At 60.0% G+C, this 25719-nt stretch overlaps 1 protein-coding gene across 14 annotated transcripts in view; it reads right to left on the bottom strand.

The window, feature by feature from the left end:
- The window catches only part of MBNL1 (muscleblind like splicing regulator 1), a 79239-nt gene extending 55168 nt beyond the window's left edge, over nucleotides 1-24071 (bottom strand). For 6 of the 14 annotated variants that reach the window (XM_055125595.1, XM_055125599.1, XM_055125605.1 and 3 more), the window contains exons 1-2: nucleotides 23828-24071; nucleotides 6891-7931 (exon numbers count right to left, since the gene is read on the bottom strand). In XM_055125595.1, the coding sequence (XP_054981570.1) occupies nucleotides 6891-7064 (174 nt within the window). In that variant the 5' untranslated portion in view covers nucleotides 7065-7931; nucleotides 23828-24071. Of the gene's footprint in view, nucleotides 1-6890; nucleotides 7932-8063; nucleotides 8447-8516; nucleotides 8646-23827 lie in introns of those variants that run through there. The other 8 variants (XM_055125601.1, XM_055125603.1, XM_055125602.1 and 5 more) reach the window with 4 other exon arrangements.
- Nucleotides 24072-25719: the final 1648 nt, after the last annotated feature.

Raw genomic sequence — 25719 nt, 5'->3', positions numbered from 1 at the left:
CTCTTGATGCTCTGGGACTGAATATCAGGTGCTCCCAATGCTCTGGAGACTGATACACAGATACTCCCAGTGCTCTGGGACTGATACTAGGATACTCTTGATGCTCTGGGACTGATACTCAGGTGCTCCCAATGCTCTGGAGACTGATACACAGATACTCCCAATGCTCTGGGGCTGATACTAAGATACTCTTGATGCTACGGGAACTGTAATACTGATATTCCCAATGCTCTACAGAGCTGGGATACTCAGGTACTCCTGGTTCTCGAGAAATGATACTCAGATACCCCGAAAACTCTAGGAACTGATACCCATGCTCCCAGTGCTCTCGGGATCTGTGATGGGACAGACTGGTCCTTGGTCAAGGACCAAGATTCAGCGTCCAGGTCCCCGAGAAGGGGAGAGGGGGTGCTGGGGAAAGTCACAGGCGCAGCAGTCCACCTGGACAACCTGAGTGGACTCTGCACAGGCAGGTGGGCACCAGCAGTCGGGCTGACAGCCACAGACGAGACCTCGCCTGTCTGCCGGCACAGGAGAGTGCCAGAGGCTGGACAGACCTGCCCGTCTGCAGATGGGCTGGGGCTGGCCTTGCGACTGAGAGCCCCACGTGGGCGGCAGAGCGACCTGACAGGAGCACTGCTGCTGCTGCACACAAGCGTGCTTTACTGTGTGTAGCGTACAGGGCTCATGCACGCACCGCTGAGCGCATGGCTGACTAAGCAGAGCCTCCTTTGGAGAAGTCACCGCTTCAGGCCTTGAGGCAGCCCCCTCGCCTTAGACACCACCCCACTCATAATCATTTTCGAACCCTTTCCTCTCCTTTCAGAGTGGCCGGTGTTCGCTCACTGCTCCTGCTCACGTGCGGGCAGAGGGTCAGAGGCGGGCACGGGGCGGCCGTGTACTGCCCGCGGCCTCCGATGCACGTTTGCAGGGGGAAGCCAGGGCTGCAGTGAGCAGGGGCCCAGGCCTTCGCAGGGGGAGGGGGCACCCCACGGGGCAGGTGAGTTCCAGCCAGGGGAGTCTGCCAGCCTCTGCCGGCGCCCCTCCCAGGTGCCAACCCCCAGCCACCCTCGCCAGCACCAGACAGCCCAGACATCACTGGGAGACCGAGGGCCGGGCATGTACCCCTCTGCCCGGCCTTCCTGCCCCCCGATCGCAGGCAGGCGGCCGGGATGACCCAGAGCCAAGTGCTGTCACTGCATCCTGCCACCTCGCCGCAGAGCCGGGAGCCTGGTGCCCGCATGCCCTGCGGCTGAGCCGGCTCAGGGCAAGGGGGGCGCCCCCATGGGCGCAGAGCGGGCACCTGTCCCCAGGACTAGGAACTCTGAGAAGACCAGCTTTCCAGCCGGAGACGCGCTCAGTGCCACGGGGGGGGGGGGGGGGGGAGAACCAACCTGGGCTCTGCAACGCCAACGGTGAGGCTGCCCCTGCCACCCTGCCCGGGACCCGCGCAGCCGCCTGACGCGCGCCACTTGCTCCCAGCTCCTCCGATGTCCCTACACTGCAGCGCCACCCGCGCTGCTGCGCCCACGGCCAACCTAGGCGGCCGCTCTGCGCCCAAACAACTCCCCTATCTGGGAAGGACGAAATGTGGTCCTGACGACAGTCCAAAGCGTCTCGCCACCCGGGCGGGAGACCCTGACAAGCAGGAAGGCCCGAGGGACAGGCCTGAGCCCGCTCGGCTCCTGCAGTGGGGGGGAGAAGCCTGCGGGGAACAGGGGGTCCCCCCAACCCCACGGGTCAGCGTGTGCGCACACGGCCCGAGGCAGCAGAACTGGCGGGGCCTGGGTAGGTGACCCGCAGGCAGCACCTCTGCTCGCCCAGTGGGTCAGAGACGGGGGAAGCCCTGGGCACACAGCGGCCCCCGCGCTGGTCCCACCAAGACAGAGGGGGGACTGCAGCATCTTGCCGCCCACACGAGGCCTTCCTAAGGGCTCGCGGGGGAGGGCCGGGGGGAGGGAGGCAGTCAGGGGGAGGGCGGGGGGGAGGGAGGCAGTCAGGGGCAGTCTGGGGGAGGGCCGAGGTGGGGAGGGATGCAGTCAGGGGCAGTCTGGGGGAGGGCCGGGGGGGACGGAGGCAGTCAGGGACAGTCTGGGGGAGGGCCTGGGGGGGGGGAGGCCGTCAGGGGCAGTCTGTCCTGGTCTGTCCCACCTGGGCTGCTCCTGGCCTATCTCCAGGACGCTCCCCCGGCCGCCTGGTCTGGGCTCGCCCGGCTCTCTCGTTGCCAGCGAGCAGTGGGCTATCCCTCTGGTCCCCAGTGCCCAGGGGCCCTGGTCTGGGGGGCCTGGTCTGGGGGGCCTGGTCTGTTGGTTCTCCCTGGGGCAGGGGTCCGTGGGGCAGGGGTCCGTGGGGCAGGGGTCCGGGGGGCAGGGGCCCGGGGGCAGGGGTCCATGTGAAGGCTGGGCCCTTCCCTGTCCCAGAAGGAGGCACGGCCATCTGGGAGGCTGCGGTGGACGTGGGACTCCAGCGGTGACGCAGGAACGGCCGAGAGGGCAACGCGGCAGCACCCTCACGTGTTCTCCGAGGCGCTTCCGTGTCAGGCCACGCGGAACCCCCACTTAGAGCGACGCTTTAGGGTGCGTGGGATTCCCGGAGCAGCTACAGTGCTCAGGCCTGGGTTCAGAGCAGCTCTCCCTGACGCACTCGGACGCCAGCAGAGGAGACTGAGCAGGAGAGCAAACCCGGGAGTCTCCACGCCGACTGCCCGTGTGAGGCACACGCCTGGCCCCGGTCTCCGCCCTGCTGGTACTCCCCGAGTGGCACACGCCTGGCCCCGATCTCACCCTGCTGGTACTCCCCACGTGGCACACGCACAGCCCCCGGTCTCGCCCTGCTGGCACTCCCCACGTGGCACACGCCTGGCCCCTGGTCTCGCCCTGGTACTCCCCGCGTGGCACATGCCTGGCTTCCCCGGTCTTGCCCTGCTGGCACTCCCCACGTGGCACACGCCTGGCCTCCCCGGTCTCGCCCTGCTGGCACTCCCCGCATGGCACACGCCTGGCCCTGGTCTCCGCCCTGGTACTCCTTGAGTGGCACACGCATGGCCCCCGGTCTCGCCCTGGCACTCCCCGCGTGGCACACGCCTGGCCTCAGCGCTGCCCCATCCCACTCAGCAACACGCCTGGGGAACATGCCGCGCCGTGCAAGCCCCAACACGCCCGCAGGCGCCCCCGAGTGACCAGCGGTGCATCTCGCTGCCGCCTGGGTCACTGCCGTGGGTTTCTGCAGCAGAGACGGTGGACCGGGCCCCGTCTGCCGGCAGAAGCCAGCCCTGCTGGCCAGTGGGCACGGTGCCAGCGTCTGGGCGGCAGCTGAAGGGCACAGCCATTTCAGGGCCCTCGCCTGGCGCAGCCTCTGCCTTCCCACACGCTAAAAATAGGTGCCCGCAGAGCTGCCTCCATGTCACGCTCCGGGCCAGACAGTGCCCCGGGACCCGAGGCCAGAGCACCCGCTGCTTCAGGGAATCCCGCACAGCTGAACGTCCCTCTCTGCTCTCACAGAAGCACACACGCACACACACTCACGCACACACACGCCCACATATTCACATACATGCACACACATACCACACACACTCACACATATTCACACACGCACACACACACTCCCACTTATTCACATACATGCACACATACGTACTCACCACACACACTCACACATCTTCACATACACGCAAACACACTCACATACTCACCACACACATATTCACACACGCACACACATACTCCCACATATTCACATACATGCACACACACATTGTCAGCACACACACTCATACACAAACACACTCATACTCACCACACACACATATTCACACACGCACACATACACTTCTACATATTCACATACATGCACACACATATACTCACCACACACACATATTCACATACGCACACACACATACTCACACACTCCCACATATTCACATACGTGCACACACATACTCACCACAGACACTCACACATATTCACATACGCACACACATACTCACACACTCCCACATATTCATATACGTGCACACACACTCACATACCACACGCACTCACACATTCACAGACACATACACACTTCCACATATTCACATACAGGCACATACATACTCACATACACATCATACATATACTCACACACATACATGCTCACATACTCACACATAGTCACGTATATGCACACACTCACATACTCACACACATATTCACAGGCAAACACACACTCCCACATATTCACTTACATGCACTCACATACTCACATACTCACACACTCACACATATATTCACATACATGCACATACACATATTCACATACACACATACACACACTCATATTCACATACATGCACACATACATACTCTCACATATTCACATATATATACATACACATACACACATATTCACATATGTGCACACACATACATATGTGCATATACACACACATAAACACACTCACATATGTGCACACATACGGACAGTTGCAAGACAAACACAAAACACAAACACATTCATACATATTCACATACATGCACACAGACACATATATGTGCACAAAACCCATGCACACACTCACATATGTGTACACACATACTTGCACACAAACATGCAATTCACACTCACAAATGTACACACATGCACAAATGCAGACACAATCGCACATACGCATACTCACGCACACAAAATTACACAAATACACAATTACACACATGCATAAAAACACATATACACATTCACACATGTATTCACACACATATGCACACACAAGCACAAACATATGCACACATGCACACATGTGCAGACACAAACATTCACACACATGCATCCATTCATACTCACATGATGCACACACAAACATGCACACACACAAGCACACTAACACACACATATACTTGCATTCACAAGTACACTCATTGGGGCTGGAGCAATAGCACAGAGGGTAGGGCATTTGCCTTGCACTCGGCTGACCCGGGTTTGATTCCCAGCATCCCATATGGTCTCCTGAGCACCGCCAGGGGTGATTCCTGAGTACAGAGCCAGGAGTAATCCCTGTGCATCACTGGGTGTGACCCAAAAAGCAAAAAAACAAAAAAACACACACAAGTACACTCATGCACTCTCACATGCACCTACACATACACACTCACATTCACACATGCACATGAACATATACTCACACATACACATGCACAAACATGCACACATACATACACACGCAAGAACACACATATGCAGACACATGTATGCACACTTGCACACACGTGCAGAAACACATACACACATGCAGATACAATCATGCATACGCACACATGCACATACTTACATACGCGCACACACGTGCGCACATGCACAAACACACCTTCACACACATTCATACTCAAACACATGCACACACATTCACGCACTCACCTGCATGTGCACACACATGCACATACATGCCTTCAGACACATGCAGATACACAAGTATGCACACGCACTTGTATACACACTTGTGTACACGTATACAGACATGAGTGCATGAACACTAATGCATACGAGCGCACGCAATCACACACACACACACGGAACTCAGGCATGAGTCAGGTGTTGGAATCACCTCGAATGTGTTTCTGATCTCTTGGGGTCCTAACACGCGGGACGGGTGGCACGTGTGAACGCTAAGGGACACGCTCGACCCTGTAAGAGCAGACTCCGCACAGCGGGCTGCTGCCGGGGGTGGATGTGTGACAGTTCTGGGCTCCAACACAACCAAACCCTTCACAAGTTCTGGAGACCGTGAGTGGCACCTCCGTTCTCCCTTGGAGAGAGAGGGCAGCGTGGACGCCACCTCCAGCCCTGCCCAGCCCCGCGGCACACGCGACCGCGCCATGCCAGGCCTGTGCCAGGGACACGGCGGGAACCACGACAAAGACATTCTGAGATGGAAAATCGCGACCGACTGACTCAGAGTTGTACAACGTCCCGGAGGCCGGCACACGGCGGTCCTGGGCCCTCCTGTCCCCACACGTCACCGTCCCAGCAGGCACAATGGGGCGGGCGGGGACCAGGCAGTGGCTCCACCGGCCGCCTCCACGCAGCCTGGCCCACCGGCCCCAGGCCCTTGGGGCTCCCGGCCTGCCTCTTCCCATGCCGACCACACGTTCTGGGGCCAACCCGGGGCCCGGCGAGCGCCCCCGAGGGGCAGGGGCGGACAGGAACCGCGACTGCGACTCGGGCCCGGAGGCCACCGAGGGCTGACCAGCAAGGCGGGAGCCACACCGGGGCCGCGCCCCTGCCCGAGCACGCCCGGCACCCACACACCAGCCCCGAGGAGGCCCGGAGCCTCGGCGCCTGCAATGCCAAGGCAGAGTGCGGCGAATCTCGGGCCCGGAGGCACCACACAGGCCAGGACCACACTGGCCCGGACCCACTCCCAGTCAGAACCCGCCAGGACCCGACAGAAAATTCTGCTAAGTCACTTCACATCGGCACCTGGAAAGCTCAAAACTAAGATAAAGCCCCTGAACACAACACCCCAGGCCTCGCCCCCCAGACCCCGGGAGCCCAAGCCACACACACGCCGCGGGCTCGAGCTGCACCTGGGCACAGCCGCCAGACGCAGAGTCCTGCCACACGCCCGCGAAGGCGAAGGATGTGGCCCAGCCGCCACCCCAGACAGCTGCCCGCACAGAGGCCCAGCCGGCCGTCAGCCCTGAACTGGACGCTGGCTGGCTGGTGCCCCCAACAGAACCACGGCGAATGAATCACAGGCTAGCCACGGGCTGTCTACCACCGCCGGGGAGCAGGAGACGCCTTGGCACCGGGGCAGGCGCACCCGCAGCTCCCGGCCGGCCTCCTGCACACTCAGGCCACGGCCCGCCCTCCGCCAGCACCGTCCCTAGAAGAGCAAAGTCGTTACTCACTTTCAGCGAGTCAAAGCAGGCGATCACACGTCCGTTCTCCACTTGGCAGCTCTTGGCAGGGTGCGCAAATTTACATTCCGTGTCTGGCCGTGAGCAGGTCCCCCTCTGGAACTCCCTACAGACCTCCAGAGTCAGCCACTTGGTGTCCCGGATCGGGGTGACGCTGACGGCCATGTTGACGGGTTACAGGTAGTTAAACGTCTCGGTGAAACCAACAGACCCAGCCCCTTCCGAAACAAAAACAAAAAAATCCAAAACAAAAACAAAAAAAAAAAAACAAAAAAAACAGCAACCACCACCAGGGGGAAAAGGAAAAAAAAAAAAGAAAAAGGAAAAAAGCGGAACTGATCCAAGTGTGAAAGGGGGTGCTTGGTGCCCACACACACGTCCCCCTCCCTGCCTCAAAAGTACCCGGGAAGGCGCTTTGTCAGCAGCATCAAGGGGAAGTCCCCCCCAGACATTCACAGCGTCGAAGTGCTCGCTCACGGGGGGGTGGGTTCTGAGAGAAGCAGACGCACAGGTCGGAAGCAGAGGAACGTCTGGGAGTCGGGGCTGGCTCGTGCCCGGGGCCCTCAGAAGCCCCTGCCCACTGCCAAGTCGCAGCCCAGAACGCAAGCATGAAAACGTGGCAGCACTGACACCGGATTTCCAAGCTGCTCTCAGCAAGTTGTCTGACAGGGAAGCTCCGGGCAGCCGAGTTTGCAATGGAGTTTGGTGGTGCAATCGGTATTGATTAGTTTGGCATAGACAGATGCAGCAGTTTAGAGCAAAATCAAGAAAATGATTTTTTTTTCCTCCTTGATTTCCTGGCAGAAGGTGTCTTACTTTTCAGCAAACTTTTCTTTGAGAACGAAAGCAGCCTAGGCAATGCCAGCGACTCAGCCTCTCCTGATTGCAAGTAGGAACGGGTGCTGGGCTATGCCGGCGGGCACGGGGCTTGTCCTCGGTCTAGCTGGCAGCAAGCAAGGCAAAAGCAGAGACTGCTCTAGAAGCGGTTCCAAGCAGCAGAGACGTCAGGAAAAGGCACTTCTCAGTACCAACCTGTAGAGAGAAGAGATAGGTCACGGTTTACTACGCAGCACTTCACGGCAACAGCACTCACGCGCGGACACACACACACACACACACACACACACGCACACGCACACGCGCGCGCACACACACAATACTCACGGTCTGGCATATTGCTGCCAGCCATCGTAGGTTTATTAAAAAGGGGCCGCTTCCCGTGGCGGAGCGAGGCATGGCGGAGGAGCCAATCACCAGGAGTGTTGCAGCGACATTCTGGGCAGCCAGCCAATCGCGGGGGCCGTCCTATGAGAGGTCGTGCCTGTCAGACCTTCATTACTATGCTGGGGCACAGAAAATGCCCCTCGGATGGGCCGGCTCCCACCGCAGGGGGACGAGCATGTGGGCTTGGGATTTACCCGACATGCAGCGTGTGGACTGAACCATGGCCCGGCCGGCCCCAGGCCCGGCGCCGGCCGTGCCGCTGCTGGCCGGGCCCCCCCAGGCCGGGCTGGAAACTGCAGCTGCCTTCCTGGCACGGCCGGCGGCCACCCCTCCCGCCCAGCACAGACACGTGAGCAGAGGAAGGGGTGTAGACGAATGGTACGTTCTTCTGACCTATCCGGCTGATTCACTTCCTCCGGCCGCGGCGGTGGAGGTGGCCGGGCCTCCCGTCCCACCCGCAGACGCTGTCAGCAGTGCCGCTGCCTGGGACAAAAGCTCCCTTTCTCCCTCCCGGGCAGACGCTGCGAATAAGGAGCTCAGTGTGGCCGCGGCCTGGAGCTGGCTCAGGGCAGCAACGTGGAGCCTGAGCCGCGTCTGATTGGCCGGGCCGGGCCCAGAGCCGCCTCCCTGGGCCGGCCGAGCACAGCGCCCAGACCCGGCCCCGCGGCTCCCGGCACTCTGCCCCGGCCCCAGACCCGACCTGGCCCAGTGCGGGAGAGGCCGAGGGGAGGCTGGAGCTTGCCGGGGGCTCGGGAATGCTGCTGCAAAGGAGAGGCCGCTTGGTCACCTGCAAGCACCCCAGCCCCTGGGGCGGCGGACACAGCTCACAGTGGCCAGGACTGTCGGGCGCACAGGCCTCTTGTCCCTCCCGGTCTCTGCCAGGCCAGCCGCAAGCTCACCACGCGCTCCAGGAAGACCACAGCTGTGACAGACTCTGGAGCAGCTCGTCCCGAAGCTCAGGGCCCTTGGGGCCCAGCGCCCCACTCGGCCTCCCCGGGCCCCCCACAGCTGTGGCTTGGACAGATCCATGGCAAATCCTCGACCAGGGCCCACCTCTTGGCTGGCCGCACCCCCCCCCCACAAGGGAGGACACAGAGAAACCTGGTTCCTGGCCCCTGCCCCCCGGGGACACATTCACAGCCGTGGCTGCAGCCCGGGAAGGACACCCCGGAAGGTGCTCACTGGTGGCCCGTGGTCCTAGCTGGCTCCACGCTGTCAGAGAAACTCACTTCCTTTAAATGCGTACAGGGGGAGACAGAGGTTTCTGGGGGTGTGAGGAATCACAGCACACAGGTAGGGTCCGTCAGGCAGTACCAGGACCCTGTGCTGGACAGACTGACAGACGGGCAAGTGCCCCCCTGCAGCAACCCTCCGGGCACCACTGCAGGGAACGAGGGTCTGGGCGGGGCCTGAGTGACAGTGCCAGGGCTAAGGCACCTGCCTCCCCCTCCCTCCCAGGCACCGTAGAGGGTCCCCCTGGGCACTGCCGGCGTGACCCCAACCTGTTCCCCAAAACAGTAAAGTAAAGAAAAGGGCTTTTACAGGACTTGGATGAAGACTGATTCCCAAAGCAAGGCTCCCAGCAGGCAAATCTCTGTGTTTGGGGACCAACGACACTCCGTGAGGTGACACCCCACAGTGAAAATTCTTATTTAGATCTGCAGGTTTGTGAGTGTGGAAGGGGATTATCTGTACCTGATGGGCTGTCCTGAGCAGGTCCTGTCTCTCAGGCATTATAGCAAATTATATATATAACAATAGCAGTCTCATTCCCCTGACCCAGAAAGAGACTCCAATCGTTGGGAGAGACGAGTAAGGAGAGGCTGCTAAAATCTCAGAGCTGGGACGAATGGAGACGTTACTGGAGCCCGCTTGAGTAAATCGGTGAACAACGGGATGACAGTGATGATGATGAGATACATATATAATATATATATATCATATATATCACTGCCACTGTATATATATATATATACATATATAATAAATTAGAATAAACTTCTGAAAAGCACAGAAGAACTGGGAAATCCAAATTCTACAGAAGAACCAAACTCTCTAAAACACAGACCATGAGGCCCAAAGCCTCGGCCAAGCACGCTGCCCTCAGCCACCACGGGACACTGCCTCAGGCCCAAGAACCTGAAACTCTCTGAGTGCTACCTGGGGAGGGTCTGGGGGCAGACAAGGCCGCCAGTGGGCCCAGCCAGCACCACAGAGTCCTGGGAGCCCCCCGCTGGCCAGCAGCCGGGGCACGCCCTGAACTCCGAGCATGGAGGCCCCCAGGTACACACTGGGGAGAAGAGGAAAGACGAGACAGAAGTGCACAGTCAGAGGGGAGCAGGAGGAAGGGGCGGGCGGGCGGGGGGCCGTGCTCAGGGCTGCAGACCCCGAGGGCAGCGGGCAAGCAATTCAGGGACCTGCTCGCTCTGCGGGTGCCCAGAGCAGCCTCGCACCCATCTCCAGCGCCCAGGCAGGTCAGCCCAGCACCAGACACTGTGGTCCGCCACAGGCCAGGGCCAGGACGGAGGTGGCCCTGTGGGAGCAGGCACGCAGCCCTGGGACCCTCGGCCACACCAGGGGCCTCCACCCAGGCAGCCACCAGCAGGTCCAGCGCACGGGTCCCCTGCCCCTGCCCTGGGGACTGTCCATCGGCCCGCAGGCCACTCCTCTTTGCCAGCTGGGGACTGTCGTCCACGGGCAGCTCCCCGGGGCCGTGCATCTGTCCAGGGCCCGTCGCTCCCCCCGCAGCCCTACGAGGAGGAGGGGGGCCGGGGAGGGCGTGTGCCGGGGTCTCCTGCATGCAGCCCGGCCCACCTGCCGAGCGCCGTCCCAGCACGGCCTCCTGCATTCTCTGAGCACGGGCAGGACGGCGTGACAGTCCTCTCCCTGTGGGAACCGGGGGCCCTGGGCCACTCACCCCTCAGGCCACGCTGGCCCGACTCGGCTGGTCAGCTCACACTTACCCCACGGCAGAGCCAGCGGTGCGGGCACGTGCTCTAGCACTGGCCAGACGCGGCCTTCAGCCAGGAGCCGGTGTCCCCACCGGCCGGCCCCTACAGGGAAGGCACACGGCCCTGGGCTCCCCTCCTGATGTGGCCAGGAGGCCCGGCAGCACGGCTCTGAGGTCTCGGGCCGTGAGCGCCCATGGCCAACCCCCCAGCTGCCCTCCCGGGGCCACCTCCACACCCCCACCCTGGCCTGCCCTCACACCGGTCTGTCCAGCCCCCGGGCTCCATCAGACGGGCCAGACCACTCGGACACTTCTCAGAACTGACCAAAACCCAAAGCACACTTCAGGTGGGACCAGACCTCGGTGGTCCCATTTTACAGAACTTCCGGAAATTCAGGGTTACCATGAACAACATTTGAGTCCAAAAGCTCGATCTTAACAGGAAAATCTTGAATTTCCAAACATCTGATCTAGGCCTCAACATGAGAGGGCTGGAGTGATAGGACAGGGGGTGCTCCCCCGATTGTCCGTCTGTCCAGCAAGAAGACACCAGGGGCAACACCCATGGTCCCTGAGCCCCATTAGGAGTGACCTGTGAGCCCAGAGTCAGGAGTACTGAGCACTGCCAAGTATGGCCCACAAACAAGGAAGTGAGTAAGTGGAAGTCAACAGGAGGCCGAAGTGTAGCACAGGCGTGACCCACCCGTGCACACGCAGCCCAGGTTCAATCTCTGAGCCACAAAGGGTTCCCTCAGCACCACCACCAGGAGTGATCCCCGAGCACAGAGCCAGGAGTCAGACCCAAGCACTAATGCGCATGGCCAAACAACCAAAATAAACGAACAATCATAATAGTGACAACAATCACCTCGATGCCAGAAAATTTGCTATCTTATTTCTTTCCATTCAAGATTAGCCAATATAAGGCAAAATCCTCATCCACCACGATGAGAAAAGGATGTGAAATCTGTGGAGAATCACAGCAGAGGTCTGCAGTGCTGAAATGCACCCCGGCCACCTACCACAAACTCGTGAAACACACACACACACATTCCCTCCTCCTGTTCAATCTGCAAAAGTTCCTGTATGTCCCCAAAGTGTTGTGCCACAGACAAGAATGATGTTCAGCCACAAAAGTACCACTCAGCTGCCCCCGAACTTCCACTGATTTACAGCACTGACTCTGAGCATCTCTTTCAAACTCTCTTGACAGAAGTCCCGCATCAACAAAACTTATTCCTGTGACCAAATAAAAATATAAATAAAACCCTAAAATTTCTTCACAGCAATTTTCTCTCTTGAAAATAGGAATCACAAATTCACATATGTGGGGCTGGAGCAATAGCACAGTGGGTAGGGCATTTGCCTTGCATGCAGCCGACATGAGTTCGAATCCCAGCATCCCATGTGGTCCCCAGAGCACTGCCAGGAGTAATTCCTGAGTGCATGAGCCAGGAACAACCCCTGTGCATTGCCGGGTGTGACTCAAAAAAAAGCAAACGAACAAACACACACACCAAAAAAAAAAAAAAAATTCACATATGCTCAGTAGGAATAAAAAGTGGATTTCCAATGAGAGGGTCAGGATCCAGGTGTCTCTTCCTGACTAAAAGGGAAAAGATACAGTTTCAAATTCATTATTCACACACCTCCAGATCCTGAGTACCCGCTGGGCATGATTCCATTAACTCAGTTAGAGAACCAAGTCTGGGACACAGAGCCCCATGTGCAGACATCACTGCAGTGACTGTCGAATGCCCAGAGCCGACATCAGATCTGCAGTGACTGTCTAATGCCCCAGAGCCGATATCACTGCAGTGACTGTCTAATGCCCAGAGCCGACATCACTGCAGTGACTGTCTAATGCCCCAGAGCCAACATCACTGCAGTGACTGTCTAATGTCCAGAGCGGACATCACTGCAGTGACTGTCTAATGCCCAGAGCCGACATCACTGCAGTGACTGTCTAATGCCCCAGAGCCGACATCACTGCAGTGACTGTCTAATGTCCAGAGCGGACATCACTGCAGTGACTGTCTAATGCCCAGAGCTGACATCACTGCAGTGACTATCGAATGACTGTCTGCTTCATGGAAGAACAACTGAGCTGTTTGTACTGAACTTGGCTCCACATGGTGGGCTCATCTGTGGAGTTAGGCAGGTGCACTCAAGAGTGCTCATGAGGACTTAGGCCATCTTGATGTGGACCATCTGGGTCTTGGCTCTCTGGAATCTCAGGTGCAGGGTAAGGACGGAAAGAAGGGCCTGGAGGCCTGGTCCTGCGTTTCTGGGTCACCTGCCGAGGTGCCCTCAGGATCACACACTCTGGTTTCTCACAGGACGGTGTCCTCATGCGGGTCCCTGAGCTAGTGGCCCCACGAAGCTGGAATTGTACGTACGGACTGCCTTTAAACGGGAGCTCTAATAGTGCAGATTCCTAACAGGAGAGCATGGAGATACTGACTGACTAGAACAAACTTCTCTGAGAAAGTGTTTAATAATACATACTTCTGCAACAATGTATAACGCGCTGTGTGTAAGTTACGGCTACCAAGCCCCTGAAAGATAGTATCTGTGAGTCTAGACTGCACATTTCTAGTGTATAGGTGTGACTCTTTTCTCTACAAATACAACTTCAGCCCTTGTATTTGTGTTGTGCTAAATATTTTCTACCGTTAGTCAATATATGGCAGGTAATCAATGGGGGCATTTGTAAAATCTGTTTTTCACTCCTGTTGTAGGGAAAAGTGGACTCCCCTCCCTAAAACAATTACAGTCCCGGTCCTTTATAATCATTTGCCAAAGAACAAGAGTCCTAAATCTGAACCTACGTTTGCATTCCGGGAGTCTCGGTGCGGACGGCACAGGCACCCAGTTCTGGGGACCCTGCTCTGACACACGGCCCTGCCCCGCCCCCTCCCTTCTCTGGCACACCGTCTGGTGGAAATGGCCGTCCTCCGAGTGGCCACAGTCTGTGGTACTCAGGGACCACTCCCAGCAGACTCGGGGGCCCTGTGGGGTGCCGGGCGCCGAGCCTGGGTCAGCCCTGCCCACTGCACCAGCAAAGCCCCATTTTGGTTTTGCGAAAACTCTGAATGCTGCCACCCGGAAGAGTGACTGACTGAGAAACCACCCTGGGCTCGTCCACCGTAGGCCCCATCTACCGGGGCCCATCCACCCGGGGCCTGTCCACCCCGGGCCCGTCCACCCCATCCTGTCCGCCCTGGGTCCCACCTACACAGCAGCTCCCCTGCTGTCTGCCCAGAACCTTCTCCCCATGGCACGCTCCTCCCAGGGAGACGGGCAGAGAGAGGAGCTCTGGTGGCACACACATGTCCTGCCATGGCCCTGTGACACACCATCCAGCCTTCCAGCCCTGCCTCGCAGACGGAGGCGTCCAGAGACACAAAGGTGGGGTCCCCACGCCCTAAGGAGGGCCGGGTTTGGGCCTCCTGGTGCCAGGGCTCGACTTCATTCACAACTCACGCTGCTAATACAAAGCCTGCAGAGACGCCGCCACGAGCCAGAGCAGGGGCAGGGTGGGGGGAGGCGGGGAGGGTGGGAAGGATGCAGGGCCCTGCTGGGGACAGGCAGGGCAGGGCAGCACAGCCCGCCGCCAGCCCCGTCCGCTCTGACGAGGACCCTCTCTGAGTGCCCTCCTGCTCTGGAGGCGTCCAGGGTCCCTCGGGAGAGCCCTGCAGCCAGTGTGGCCTGTAGGAGAGGGACGGAGGCTGCAGGACAAGCCCCATGGGCCGGTCGCCTTCCTCTGCCCGAGCGCGTTGCTGTTCGTCAGGTCAGCGCCTTCGGCAGCCGAGAAGCCACTGCTCATCTTGCTTCCCGTAGTAAAGCCCAAAGTCAAGCAGCAAAGAGCCACCCTCCGGCTCCAATGCACCAAAATCCAGCCTGGGACCTCTGTCACGCCCAAGACGTGCCTCCTGGGAGCAAAGGAGTCCTCCCCCCAGCTCCTGGACAGGAGGGAGCTGGTTCCGGAGGGGCTCAGGGGCTCCCACACAGCAGGTCCTAGGACGGTCAGCAGTGAGCGGAGCAGACTGGACGGGAAGCGCCAAGCAAGGCAGCGGTGCTGGAGGACACCCCGGGCCCGGCTCTGAAGGTCACCACGGCTGGAGGACCCCAACAGAGGGAGGACGGGGAGCACCGTGAACAGCGTGGCCAGGGAGAATGCAGGGACTCCAAGGTCATGGCAGACGTGGAAGAGAGTGAGGGCCGGGCTGCAGAGGGGGTGGGTTGGGCAGAGGTGCAGGGAGAGGAATGAGGTCAGGGACGGGCAGAGATGCGGGGAGAGGATGGGGACGGGTCAGGCTGGGGTGCGGGGAGAGGAACGAAGTCAGGAATGGGCAGGGGAGTGGGGAAAGGGTCAGGGACAGATCAGGCAGGGGTGCAGGGAGAGGGTTGGGTCAGGCAGGGTGGGGAGAGGGACAGGGTCAGGCTGGGCAGGGGTGCAGGGAGAAGTTGGGTTGGGGAGGGCTGTGGGGACAGGGACAGGTCAGGCAGGGTGTGGGGAGAGGGACAGGGACGGCTGGGCAGGGGTGTGTGGAGAGAGTAGGGACAGGTTGGGCAGGGGCTCAGGGGGAGGGACAGGGTCAGGGATGGACAGGGCTGCAAGGAGAGGGTCAGGGGCGGGTCAGGCAGGGGTGAGAAGGTCAGGGGCGAGTTGGACAGGGCTGCGTATTTAATATTATATTGATCACGGATCTACTAAACTAGAAAATAGATGCTTCATTTTCCTGCCCAAAAAGGGAGCACATTCCAAGGAGCACGTCTCTGGAAAACTATGCAGGAGTGAGAATTCCTGGTCCCAGAAGGGGCATTTTCAAGCCCACTAACGTCTGGTCATTAGCAAACTGCACATTCCTGAGGACCAACAGATAAACGCTGAGCAGAAGAGCAGCAGGAACAGGGCCTCTCGGGCCGAGTCCAGCACAAGCCCGCCGTGAGCTGAGACCTCCCGCTCGGGCAGGCACCTGGCCGAGGCGACAGAGTGAGTTGGGGCCAAGCTGCAGAGGCAGACTGCCAGAAAGCCCCGACTCTGCGGGCACACTGCAGGGTCCTGTTTGCAGCACACACACAAACACACACTCAGCTTCTCCTCTGGAGAGTTGGGGAAACTGAGGCACGTGTGCAGAACCGTCAGCTCCTAGCCTGCCTAGCTACCTCAACAAGCATTTCCTGCTGATGCTTAGAGAACACAGAAACCACTCTTGCCCTCGGACACAGCCATGAGCTCGGGGAGCAGGCGAGGCTGCGGCCCAGCCAGTTCTGAGAGCACCAAGCAGGAGAATTGTGGGCCCAGCTGGTTCTGAGAGCACCAAGCAGGAGAACTGTGGGCCCAGCCGGTTCTGAGAGCACTCCTGAAGCCGGCCCCAGGACCCAGTGCTGTGTCATCAGCCGGGACACCAGACACCACACAGGTGGAGAGATTTTGTGTCTAAAAGTAGATTTTGCTGATCTTGACGAGTGCTGGGACAGAGGGTATTAGGTGTGGTAGAACTAATACCTGGCAAAGCACCCAGGGAGATTAGGGCATCTGATACATCCCTGCTCCCCAGGCCTGCCCAATGCAGGCACAGCCTCTGTCCACACAGGACAGCCTCTGTCCACACAGGCACAGCAGCCTCTGTCCACACGGGCACAGCCTCTGTCCACACAGGACAGCCTCTGTCCAGTACAGGAACAGCCTCTGTCCACACAGGCACACCCTCTGTCCAGTACAGGAACAGCCTCTGTCCACACAGGCACACACAGGCACAGCCACTGTCCACACAGGACACCCTCTGTACACACAGAAACAGCCTCTGTCCACACAGGCACAGCCTCTGTCCACACAGGCACAGCCTCTGCCTACATAGGGACAGCCTCTGTCCACACAGGCACAACCTCTGCCCACACAGGCACAGCCACTGTCCACACAGGCACAGCCTCTGTCCACACAGGCACAGCCTCTGTCCACACAGGCACAGCCACTGTCCACACAGGCACAACGTCTGTCCACACAGGACAGCCTCTGTCCAGTACAGGAACAGCCTCTGTCCACACAGGCACACCCTCTGTCCAGTACAGGAACAGCCTCTGTCCACACAGGCACACACAGGCACAGCCACTGTCCACACAGGCACAGCAGCCTCTGTCCACACGGGCACAGCCTCTGTCCACACAGGACAGCCTCTGTCCAGTACAGGAACAGCTTCTGTCCACACAGGCACACCCTCTGTCCAGTACAGGAACAGCCTCTGTCCACACAGGCACACACAGGCACAGCCACTGTCCACACAGGACACCCTCTGTACACACAGAAACAGCCTCTGTCCACACAGGCACAACCTCTGCCCACACAGGCACAGCCACTGTCCACACAGGCACAGCCTCTGTCCACACAGGCACAGCCTCTGTCCACACAGGCACAGCCACTGTCCACACAGGCACAACGTCTGTCCACACAGGACAGCCTCTGCCCACACAGGACAGCCTCTGTCCACACAGGCACAGCCTCTGTCCACACAGGCACAGCCACTGTCCACACAGGCACAACCTCTGTCCACACAGGACAGCCTCTGTCCAGTACAAGTACAACCTATGTCCACACAGGCACAGCCTCTGCCCACACAGGACAGCCTCTGTCCACACAGGCACAGCCTCTGCCCACACAGGACAGCCTCTGTCCACACAGGCACAGCCTCTGTCCACACAGGCACAACCTCTGTCCACACAGGGACAGCCTCTGCCCACACAGGCATAGCCTCTCTCCATATAGGCACAGCCTCTGTCCACACAGGCACAACCTCTGTCCACACAGGACAGCCTCTGTCCAGTACAGGTACAACCTATGTCCACACAGGGACAGCCTCTGTCCACACAGGCACAGCCTCTGCCCACACAGGCACAGCCTCTGCCCACACAGGACAGCCTCTGTCCACACAGGCACAGCCTCTGTCCGCACAGGCACAGCCTCTGCCCACACAGGGACAGCCTCTGTCCACACAGGCACAGCCTCTGCCCACACAGGACAGCCTCTGTCCACACAGGCACAGCCTCTGTCCACACAGGCACAGCCACTGTCCACACAGGACACCCTCTGTACACACAGAAACAGCCTCTGTCCACACAGGCACAGCCTCTGTCCACACAGGCACAGCCTCTGCCTACATAGGGACAGCCTCTGTCCACACAGGCACAACCTCTGTCCACACAGGCACAGCCACTGTCCACACAGGCACAGCCACTGTCCACACAGGCACAGACTCTGTCCACACAGGCACAGCCTCTGTCCAGTACAGGTACAAACTATGTCCACACAGGCACAGCCTCTGTCCACACAGGCACAGCCTCTGCCCACACAGGACAGCCTCTGTCCACACAGGCACAGCCTCTGCCCACACAGGGACAGCCTCTGTCCACACAGGCACAGCCTCTGTCCACACAGGCACAGTCACTGTCCACACAGGCACAGCCACTGTCCACACAGGCACAACCTCTGTCCACACAGGACAGCCTCTGCCCACACAGGCACAGCCTCTCTTCATATAGGCACAGCCTCTGTCCACACAGGACAGCCTCTGTCCAGTACAGGTACAACCTATGTCCACACAGGCACAGCCTCTGTCCACACAGGACAGCCTCTGTCCACACAGGCACAGCCTCTGCCCACATAGGACAGCCTCTGTCCAGTACAGGCACAGCCTCTGCCCACACAGGACAGCCTCTGTCCACACAGGACAGCCACTTCCCACACAGGACAGCCTCTGTCCACATAGGCACAGCCTCTGCCCACACAGGACAGCCTCTGTCCACACAAACAGCCTCTGTCCACACAGGCACAGCCTCTGTCCACACAAGGCACAGCTTCTGTCCACACAGGCACAACCTCTCTCCACACAGGACAGCCTCTGTCCACACAGGACAGCCACTGTCCACACAGGACAGCCACTGCCCACACAGGCACAGCCTCTGCCCACACAAGCACAGCTCTGCCCAGTACAAGCCGTTCCACCCCGTGCAGCGTTAGCGCGTCTTCATGGCGTCATGGAGGCGCGTGGCTTTCCCTTCAGACCCTAACTGAAGGAGAGCCAAGTTCTGTCCTGAGTTTCTCCTGAATACCTCGGTCCAAATCATACCAAGAAGCTATTCTGCCTGCGGCCCTGAAGCAGTGATGAAAGGTGAGTGGTGGGTGTCTCAGCTGGACACAAAGTCTGCGTCTCTGACTGAGGTGCACCTAGTCGGGAGCACCCCTCCCTGCTGAGCGAACAGCGCCGGAGTCTGATGTCTGTGGCCGCCCTGCCCCTGCTCCTGGTCCTGCTGCCGGGAGGGTCAGTGGCCAACTCTGCCCGTGTGAAGGCCCCCATCTCCCGCAGTGCGTGTGTGTCCCTGCATGTGTCTCCATGCAGTGTGTGTCTCCACGCAATTAGTCTTCATGCAGTGCCTGGTTTTGCACAGTACGTGACTCATGCAGTCCATGTCTCCACACACTGTGACTTCATGCAGTGTCTTCTCCACAGACCCTGTTTCACTGCCCACTTCCGACCTCCTGCACCAGACCTCAGAAGGCCTCAGTCCTAGCGCTTCAGTTTCTGGGTCCTACTAAGCTACACACATGCTACATACACATTCCTGCTCACATACACTCACATGCTCTCACTCATACTCACAAGCACACATGGATGTGCACATGCAAACACGCACAGCTAGCAGCAGCACACGCAGGACTAGGCGCCAGTGTGCTCAGTTCGGGTTAGTCCGGAACAAAGGAAACGGGCCTCAGTCAAGGTCTGCACTGCTGCCCTCCAAAGCCACGCTCAGTGAGGCACGCACCAGACAGCCATGAGGGGGCACGGCCTGTGCCCGTGGCGGCTGGTGTCCACAGACCACCCGCAGCCCCCACGCTGTGCACGTCCCCCTCGGGCTGGCCCCGAGTAACCCTGAGTCTGCAGGCCCTCAAAGCTGTTCCCCTGAGCGTCATTTCTCACGTGACCTCTCCAGGAAACAGCCCCCCACCAGCACCAGGTGTTACATCTGCATGGGGTGTGTGCGCGCGTGTGTGTGTGTGGATGAGTGTAGAGTGTAAATGTGTGTGTGTTGTGAGTGAACAGCTGAGTGAATATGTGTGTGAGTGTATGAGTGTGTGTGAATGTATGAGTATTTAAGTGTATGTGTGTCAGTGAATGTTAAGGAATGTGAGTGTGTGAATATGTGTGTGAGTGTATGAGTGTGTGTGAATGTGTGTGAGTGAATGTATGAGTATGTAAGTGTATGCGTGTCAGTGAATATCAAGGAATGTGAGTGTGTGAATATGTGTGTGAGTGTATGAGTGTGTGTGAATGTGTGTGAGTGAATGTATGAGTATGTAAGTGTATGCGTGTCAGTGAATATCAAGGAATGTGAGTGTGTGTGAATATGTGTGAACATGTGAGTAAACCTGTGAATGTGAGTGTGTGTGTGAATGTGTGTGTGATGGTGTGTGAATGGGACTGTGTGTGTGGATCATCTCTGAGGTGGCTCTGGACGTTTCCGAGGACCGTGGGCAGGTCCAGCCCCTCTGAGGTGACACACAGTCCCCGCCAAGCCAGCAACTTGGCCTCCTGGCTCACACGCTCACTCCCAGCGGGACCTTACTCCAAACGCCTAATGGAACCCCACCAAGCTGACAGCAGGGCCGAGCCTGGAAGGACCCAGCAGTGAGACTGCAAAAAGTCTGAAGCAAAGTTGTCCAGTTACCATAAGCCCAATGAGTGAGCACAGAGAATTCCTCCAACTAACACTCCCAGATCTTAGTTCCTTAAAACAAGTCTTTTCTCCGCGTTACCTGATACAACATAAGAGATTTCGCCAGCACAAAGCTGATATAAAACTGGGGGGAAATGACTAAAAACAAAAAAAAGGTGCGTGCGAGTGTATCACACAGACAGAAAGTGAGAGAGAGCACTTCAGGGCCTTCTTCTCTCAGTGTGCCTCACCATGCTGTGTGGACACACCAACAGTGCTCTGTGGATAGAGACCACCTCATAAATTGGTGACAAGTATTTATGAGACTTTCTGTTAAAATCGTGCTGCTTTCACGGGAATCTATCTGCATGATCACCACGGCCGGCCTGAGCCCTGCTCTGGGGTCTTCTACCTCTGCTGAGCTACACGCTAACTTGTCAAAGCACAGAAGACCCTCAGGAGGTCTGTGAGGGCTCGGGTGAACGCGTCCTGCCCCACACTCACTGTACACCTGCAGCCCGTGCTGCGGCCCGTTTGCACCAGGACCAGTAAGATGTTCTGTTTCCAGGAAGAGAGTCCTGGGAAATATGGGTGCTGCCCCAAAGCAGCAGGTCGAGGAGAGCCCCTCAGCATCCTGACACTCGAGCACCATCTCGCTGCCCCGGGGCCGACTGGGACAGCACCCCGAAGACCACGCCATGTCCTCACCACGCACTACTGTGGCCCTGGTGCCAGGACAGGACCCCGCAGACTACGCCACGTCCTCATGGGAGAAACACTGCTGACTCAGAATTTCCAATTTGGGGTAAAGAATTTAGCCGTTACATCCTGAGCTGGAATGAGCTTGGCACAGGGATGGATCAGCTGAAGAATTTAACGAGTGTCTGAAACAGCAGCGCAGACCCAACAAGACCTACATTTTTCTTGGTCTGTTTTGGTGCTTGAGGCTTACTCTTGGCTCTGCACTCAGGGATCACTCCTGGTGGTGCAAGGGGGTTACTCCTGGCTCTGCACTCGGGATCACTTTTAGTGGCACTAGGGACCATAAGTGGTTCCAGGGATTAAACCCGGTCCGGCCACATGTGAGGCAAAGGCCCTCCCCACTGTTCGACCGCTCCAGCCCTCGTTTTAAAGCCTGACACTCCCTCCTGGGCAGCGTCCAGAGCTGTGTGGCCAAAGGCAGTCGTCGAGGCTACTCTGTGCCGGGAGAGTGCGGTGGTCCCGTGCAGGTACCAGCCCTCCAGATAATTGCTGTCGGGCCCACGGCAGTGGCTCCTGCCAAAACGCCTCTGGGGGCCACTCGCTTTCTTAGAGAACTGGTCGGCGTGCAGCTCCAGGCCACGTGCCTGGGGTGCTGGCCTCGGGGTCCAACACCCACTCCCGTCAGCAAGCCTCCAGCCCGGAGACGCAGCCTGCCGCCCCCACGTGGAAGGCACTCCGCTGTGTGGCTCTGGGCCCTGCTAACCCGCCGACCAGCCGTTACAGACCAGGCGTGACTCATCAAAACCACCAGGTCAGTTAGTGGGGATCCCGCCACCCTGCTCACACGCCGGCGCAGGCAGCCACGCCCTGGGCCTCTCCAGAAAAGCAAGAGGAAGCAGGGGCCAGCACCGCCTGCCCCACGGGAAAGCACGGTGCCTGCTCAGGCCAGGGCCCACGGCAACACCAGCCCCAACTGCCCACCAGCCAGGCCCGAGTGCGAGTGGATCACTCCGTGTTTTTGTTTTCTAAGGAAGGAAAGTCCGTGTGAAGGAAAACACGCATTAAGCATTTGGAGATAATTGCTGTTTACTGAAAACTCTATTTTAAAGTAAATGTCAGTGCCTGGTAACTTCAGGACAGTGATAACCAGGGCGGCTCCACAAACTCCCCGAGTAGCAATCATCTCTATTCTGGCCTTTGAGAGGTGTTAAGACTCATCCCTAATTATAACCCTTTCTCTGTTATTACTACCTTGCCATTAAATCTCCAAACTAAAGAGCAGTTTTGAGGAAATAAAAATAGATGTTAGGTGGCGTGTTTTTGCAAATTTGGGTTACAACGGCTAAGAAAGACAGGCACTTCGCAGCGAGAGGCCCGGGACTGCAGAAACCAAGGTCTACTCCCCTGGCCACGGCCCGCGTGGGGCAGGCTGACCCCTCCTCCATTCTCAGAAGGCAGCGGGGCTTATTTTAAACTTTCTACTAGTGACTCCAGAAGCGCAGGCGAGGCGGGAGAGGCTGGACAGGGGTCAAGGCTTCGCACTTGGCCCAGCCGGGTTCCACGGTGTCCCCTGGAGAGACCCACAGCCCCTCACTCGGGGCGGACCCTCCTGCTCTGGCCGTGAGGACGCCACGTGGCGCCCGCGCCGGGACGCAGCGTCCCACATGGCACGGCCGAGACGCGGCCAGCAGCCCCGGGCCCACTGCCCGCCCTCGGCGCCCCCCCGCCCCTCCCGGAGGGGGGGGGGAGCCAGGCCGCTTCCTGCTGCTGCCTCCCAGGCCGACCGGGCCTTCCCGGCCGCGTGTGTCCACCAGGCCGCGGCGCACTGCGGGCCGCGCTACTGCCCGGGCGGGGGCCCAGGGGCCGGTCACTCTCCGTCACGGTCACGCTGCTGCTGCGTCCCGCCCGGCCCGGGAACCGTGGGGGTCCGGGCGCGCGCACGTGGGCCAGGGTCCCCGCGGCCGCCCTGAGCGTCCCCAGCACAAAGGCACCTCGGGGCGCCGCGGGCCCGGCCTCCGCCTCCCGGGGGCGCCACGGCCGGCCGGCGGGAGTGGCCGCGAGGACGCGCTGCCCTTCGGCGTAAACAGACGCGGCGTCCGGCCAGGCGCGCCGTCCGCGGCCCGGGTGGCAGGGCCGGCGGGGCGGGGGCCGGGCCCGGGGCCGGGGCCGGGGCCGGGGCAGGCCGGAGCCGGGGCCGTCCCCGCGCCGTCCCGCACTGCGGCCCGCGCCGCGTCCACTTTCTTTCCTAGTTTGCGCGTGACGCACGCAGGCCCCGCGCCCGCGCGCCTCCCGCCCCGCGCGCCCGGCCGCAGGAGGCCGCGGCCGGCCGGCCACTCACCTCGCCCATGTCCTCGGCGGGGCCCGGGCGTGGGGGTCCGGCGGGGCCGGCCGCGGCGCGGGTCACGGGCGCATGGTCGCGCCTGCACGCGGGCAGCTGCAGTGCCAAGCCCGGCCCGGCCGCGCCGCAGCCTCTTATCGCGGCTCGGGTTTCCGCGGCCCCTCCCCGCGCCCGGCCCCTCCAGGAAGCCCGGGGCGGACTCGGCGCCGGCCGCTCCCGCGCGGGTCCCCGCGCGCGCCGCCCCGCGCGCCCCGCCGCGCCCCCGCGCCCCGCGCCCCGCGCGCGCCGCCCCGCGGCCCCGCGCCCCGCGCGCGCTCGGGCGCTGCCGGCGACACCCCGCGCACGCGGGACCGTCGCCCGAGCGCCCGGTCCCGGCTCCGAGTGGCCCTGGGAACGGGGCCCCGGGTCCAAGCAGGGCTCTGCGCGCCCCTCTCCAGAGCTACACACTCCGGGCTGGGGCTGGGGGCGCCTAGGGTGGGGGAGTTCGAAGGTCAGGGCAGCAGCCTCTCACGCCCGGCCCCAGCTGCCCTGCCCCTGCCCAGCGCTGTCCCGCAGCTGCCTGTGCCCGACACACACACATACACACACACACACACACACACACACACACACACACACACACACACTCACGGGCGGGCCTGGAGGCTGCCCCAGGGAGCCCTTCTCAGAGGACTTGGCCACTAGGAGGGCCTGCGGCCCGTGGCACAGCTGCAAGGGCGCAGGACGGCCCCCAAACCCCTGGGAACAGAGAGGGGCCAAAGAGTAATAAACCAGTCAGTCCGGCAACCCTATCTAGAGGGCCTGAGGAGTCTGGGCAAGTGCCATGAGGGGTGTAGGTCCTACATCCTAAGACCTAAGAGCCAGGCGTCCGGCCCACGGGAGGGAGGCCTGGGCACTGTGTGTGTGTGTGTGTGTGTGTGTGTGTGTGTGTGTGTGTGTGTGTGTGTGTGTGTGTGTGTGTGTGTGTGTGTGTGTCCGCGGGAGCCCGGGCGGGAAGGGCAGGAGAGGAGGCTGGTCCTGCACTCCCAACTTTCCTGGGCGGCTGCCCGGGGGCAGGTGTCCCGGGCCTGCGTGTTGGAGCCTGTGGAGAGGGTGCGGGGTTCGGGCCTCGGCTGATGACTCACGGGAATGAGGAAGGGCGGAGCTGGGCCCACAGCGGCCTGTTTGCTCTGCCCTGCCCTCCGGCCGTGGCCTGTGCTTCTCCATGACAACGTGGGCAGAGGCGGAGCCGGCGGCAGTGCTCACTCAGGGCGGGAGCTTTCTGTCCAGCTCAGGTCAGGGCCCGGGGCTGCAGGGGGCTGCTGAGTGCCCTGCAGTGTTCAGCACTGGGGGCACCGTGCAGGGAGGTTCCCGGACGCCATTCTGAGCCCCAGGAAGTGGAGTGGGCCGTGGAGGCAGCCAGCCAGCAAGAGGCCCAGAAAGGAAAATGCTGTTTTCCTTAGAGCAATTAAGATGGGAGGTTCCGGAAGTCTGTGGGGCCAATGATCTATCCGGGGCTCAAAAGTGAGTCGCGATTCGGAGTGGCACGAAACCTGAGTGTGGCCTGGGGGAGCCGGACAGCCTTGGGACGGTATCTCAGGCCCGAGACGCTGAACTTCACCATCACATTCCCACGCAGTTCCCAAACTCACAGGAGGAGTAGTCAGTGCGTGGGTCCCGTCAGCCGTCCCTGTGACCAGCTAGTGGGCCCCCGTCCACTGCCTCTGAGCACCAGGAGTGCGTCCCGACGGCCCCTCCTCAGAGAACCACAAGGCAGAACATCCTGGGGGTGGTAAAGGGAGACGATTCACGGCCCTGAGGTGCTTGAGGCCCTGCAAGCCTCACCAGGGCGTCCCAGAAGAGACCTCAGGAGCTCCTCAGAGATGCCACCCATCAGCCGTCTGACCTGCTGT

The sequence above is a fragment of the Sorex araneus genome, chromosome 2 (assembly GCF_027595985.1).
Source record: "Sorex araneus isolate mSorAra2 chromosome 2, mSorAra2.pri, whole genome shotgun sequence".
Taxonomy (NCBI): domain Eukaryota; kingdom Metazoa; phylum Chordata; class Mammalia; order Eulipotyphla; family Soricidae; genus Sorex; species Sorex araneus.
Note: the sequence above shows the minus strand (reverse complement) of the source record. Positions and strands in the feature narration are given on the sequence as shown.